Genomic DNA, 4,387 nt, shown 5'->3' on the forward strand with positions numbered 1-4,387 from the left:
GCTACTCCTAGTCACAAGTCTCATATGACTTGGCTACTCCTAGTCACAAGTCTCATATGACTTGGCTACTCCTAGTCACGAGTCTCATATTACTTGGCTACTCCAAGTCAGAAGTCTCATTTAACTTGGCTACTCCTAGTCACGAGTCTCATATTACTTGGCTACTCCAAGTCAGAAGTCTCATTTAACTTGGCTACTCATAGTCACAAGTCTCATATGACTTGGCTACTCCTAGTCACTAGTCTCACCAGATGTTGACTGATCACCCTCTTGCTGGCGCAGGTCTAAACACCTTTGCCTTCGACAACACCTGTACGGGCTACGTGCAGAGCATCTCCAGTTCCTACTCCTGCGGTGTCGAAGCGGCCGAGGGCGTCGTGATGTTCACAGCAGACAAGTTATTTTCTCCTTGCATTTTCAGTGGTAAATCGTTCATACATTTCATCTAATTATCTCTCAACTAAAAATTTACGAATGGTCTGCAAAATTCTAACCGTATGACAAACTTTTTTCAATGACACCTAATAGAAATTCTTAATGACGCTTTATATTCAGAAAGGTTTGCAAAGTCTGTATTTTCAGCAATTTTCAGCATTTTTTCAGCAATTTGCTTTGATATTCAACTCCTGAATAAAATAGATAAAATTTGATCTTACCACTTTAAATTTTCAGAAACCTCGATCACAAACTTGACAGTGACAGCCTTCAACGGCTCCGGCATCTTCGTGAGTTGGGAGTCTGAGAACGTGATCTCGAGGACGTTTGTGATAGAAGTGCAGGGCGATCCTTCGGGCATTGAGATCCACGGAGCCAACCAGGCCTTCCTACCCTTCAGGACTGCGGAGTGCACGCCCTACACGCTCAAGGAGACAGGAGTATCAAGCAGCTCATGTGGCATTCCTCAGGGCAACATTCCTGCAAAGGGTGAGCGGTTGTAATAATGTAACGAAGTTTAAATGAATTGTGCACCATGAATGTAAAGTGGCGTAAAATAAAACTTAAATGTACTTGATTCATGCTAATTCCTCTTCATTTTAATGAAAACAGCAATGAGTACCACTGATTATATGTTGCATTGAAAGACAGCTTACGCGATTAGAAGATCGTACATGTTTTAGCAAGTTGATACAAGATTTTTAATGTTTTTGCATGTCATATTTTGCAGCACCGAATTTCAACTCATTCAGTATAACATCAAGACAACTACCGGACACGAGTGAGGTGTCGTGGGAGTCTCTGTCTCGCGTCGACCCTTGTGGACTGATAACCTACTTCAACGCCCACAACTACGCCTACATTGGAAACGACTGTACGAAGTACAAAGACTACAGAATGCCTACCGCGGACCTCCATTATGTGTTCCCTGATCCTACCTATGATCTGACTGTCACCGTCCCAGCTACCGGAGAAGTTCTTCTTTCCCGGGCCGGTAATGGCTACTACAGAATTGAATAATTTTGACTAAGGCAGTATATTAAACAAAATAAATAATGAAGTCTGCATGAGAGAAAAATTAACACTAAATTTAATTTACTCTACGGCGATTATTCGTATTTATTTAATAACTCAGTTTGTTTGGACAGTATTTTGGATTGATTCCAAGGACTACTACACACAGGACATGCATAGCCTATGTCCAGCCTCTGCTAGCAGAGGCGATCGCCTACACTATGAAAATGCTGATGAAACAATTATGGGCATATCATTTGTTGATGCCACTAAAACAACAGCATTTTCATAGTGTAGGCGATCGCCTCTGCTAGCAGAGGCTGGACATAGGCTATGCATGTCCTGTGTGTAGTAGTCCTTGATTGATTCTCAATTTTTTTTTCAGAGGGCTGATGATTGCAGTTGGAGTGATGGTTGCTGTGCGAGGTCATCATTGTTATCGGCGAGGGCGCTGACCTGAAGAAGAAAGCCAAACTCTACGAAAATAATGATTCAGCCAGTATCCTGACCTATTATGATCATTTGGTTAATGAATGTTTTGTCTTTTACAAAACGCATAAAATTCTTGATTTTCTTTGATTTATTCTTTTCCTTTGTTGCATCTTACTTTAGTTGTACTTAGAAGATGAGATAATAATTGACATTTCGTTATCGACAAGCGATCCTTTCAGGCAAATTGTCAAAATTAACACGTTATGGGTTAGATAATTAGTTGGATAATTGGATAGTATGCTGAAAAATAAGATAGACAATCCACACAACTACAATTTAGCAAAAAAACTTTGAATTTTAAAAAATAATGCAATTATTATTTTCAATTATTCACATAAGTGGTAGTGATCAAGATTCATGACAGGCGTGTTGATGAATTTCGAAAACAATGTAAATAAGTGCAATTAGAAATATATTCATATATATTAGCAACGTCCCACGGCGTGTCAAGATATATTGAACCATCGTAAAACAATCGACTGCCATACCAGAATGACACAGTTTGACAAGTCCTGTGATGTTGTGCCATGTATATCGTTGTGTACATCATTATGTTGACATTTTTATTTGGCGTACTGGCCGTGATGTATAGCTCGGGCACAAATTTCCTATTCTACGTCTTCATTCGCGAGTTATAAGGCTATACGTACAAACGACCAGCATTCTTGTGATCGAATGTAAAATTTGCAATGAACACAAAATGTCTCCCAAGCTAATGAATGCAGCTCGGTGGAACTTTGCACATGCGTTTATTAGCACCTAAGTGTGATGTTTAGGTTGTGACCATTTTATCGATCATGCATTCGTTTGCGACGTGAACTGCAATAAAGTGATAATGCTTCATACATATTACGATTACTTGTATGTAATGGATTCCGCGTATAGCCTTATGCGTCGTAAACGAAGACCAAATAGAAAAAAATTATCACCACGTAAACATCACTTTAGATCCTAATTGATGCATATGCAAAGTTTCAACGACCTGCGCTAATTAGTTTGGAAAATATTTTATGTTCGCTGCAAATTTGACAATCGGTCGCTGAAAAACGTCACTTTCCGTATAGCCATATAAAATCACGAATGGAAAAAAAATGGAAATTTTTTCACGCGCTTAACTTAGGTGATTTGGGTGATTAGTAATCTTAGGTGATTAGGAATGTTTTTTCATGCAGAGTTTCGCTCAAATATGCTTAGTTTTTATAAAAAAAATATGTTCACTGCAATTTTTGGCTCGTGTGACCATATAAGTTGCAAACGAACTGGAAGTAAATATAAGAGATATTTTATGTTCACTAAATCTTGGAGACCGGCCGTAAATTGTCCGAGAGGCATTGAACCTCTAAAGCTATCTTAAAAAAATGTAACTCAGTACTCACTGCAGCGAGTGACAGAGAGCGCATTTTCTCGTCGACGAAAACATGAAGTCACGGACGGACAGACAGACAGACAGACGGACGGACGGACAGACGGAAATGGCGAGCACAATAGTGCATTTTTTCCATAAATGAGAAAATGCGCTAAAAACACGTTCCGATTAATCTCAGTATTTATTACTTCAAAAATTGTCGAGACACTGACACCGTCAATCGAGCAGCCAATTATCTTACGTTTTAACTATACCTTTCAGTGATTATCTACTTCTTATATCACATACTGTCAAGTCAAACTTCACCTATGCTGTTTAAATTTATCAAACTTTTGAAAAAGTAACGCTTGAAATGTGCGTTTTACAATGGAAACATCGAAATTTGAGAAATGCTGTTATGTTTCTAGGTTCTATTCCGCATATACGGAAAAGATAGTTTTTTAGCGCATTTTCTCATTTATGGTAAAAATGCACTATTGTGCTCGCCATGTCCGTTTGTCTGTCCGTCTTTCCGTCCGTCCGTGACCTCAAGTTTTCGTCGACGAGAAAATGCGCTCTCTGTCACTCACTGCAGTGAGTACTGAGTTAAATTTTTTAGAATGAAGGCTGAATTTACTATTTTATTTTCTCCTACGTCAACTCTCCTCATAGGGATTCCTTACGGGTTCTGCTGTCGGACGGTCGTGCGTCTTTAGCTGTTCGGTTGTTAGGGTACTCGACTCCAATCTTTCCTTTTCCCTGATAATTTGAAGAGATTTGACATCCGATAATTTTTTGTGGGCCTTATTTGTAGCAAATCACATATTCATACGTTCTGTTTAGTTTCCCTAATATATTTGTCGTGTTGTTCTTCTTTCTTCAATTACCGCCCTGAGCGTGTGCAGCGATAGCAGACGCGACAGGGTTGGCTTCTCCCTTCATATTTGCGGCCAATTATGATGTAGATCACGGAGGGATCAACCATATGCGAGTTCTTACTTATAATGAGCTTTTAGAGGGAGACATAGATCTGATTGAAGATGCAAGTGTTACTTTGGGTTCGGTTGCCCCTGCACGGTGCACCTGAAGGCCGCAGCTGCA

General features: G+C 39.6%; 1 protein-coding gene across 1 annotated transcript; it reads left to right on the forward strand.

Annotated features, from left to right (window-relative positions):
* Positions 1-282: 282 nt before the first annotated feature.
* Positions 283-2,023, forward strand: LOC108666665 (the record flags this gene model as incomplete). The annotated part of the gene is made up of 4 exons (XM_018153583.2): positions 283-423; positions 673-924; positions 1,166-1,429; positions 1,835-2,023. Coding segments are annotated over 4 exons (665 nt in total), but the record flags the coding sequence as incomplete, so codon positions are not given.
* Between the last annotated feature and the right edge of the window lie 2,364 nt (positions 2,024-4,387).

Source organism: Hyalella azteca, unplaced genomic scaffold (assembly GCF_000764305.2).
Source record: "Hyalella azteca isolate HAZT.00-mixed unplaced genomic scaffold, Hazt_2.0.2 contig12078, whole genome shotgun sequence".
NCBI classification, from domain to species: Eukaryota; Metazoa; Arthropoda; class Malacostraca; order Amphipoda; family Hyalellidae; genus Hyalella; species Hyalella azteca.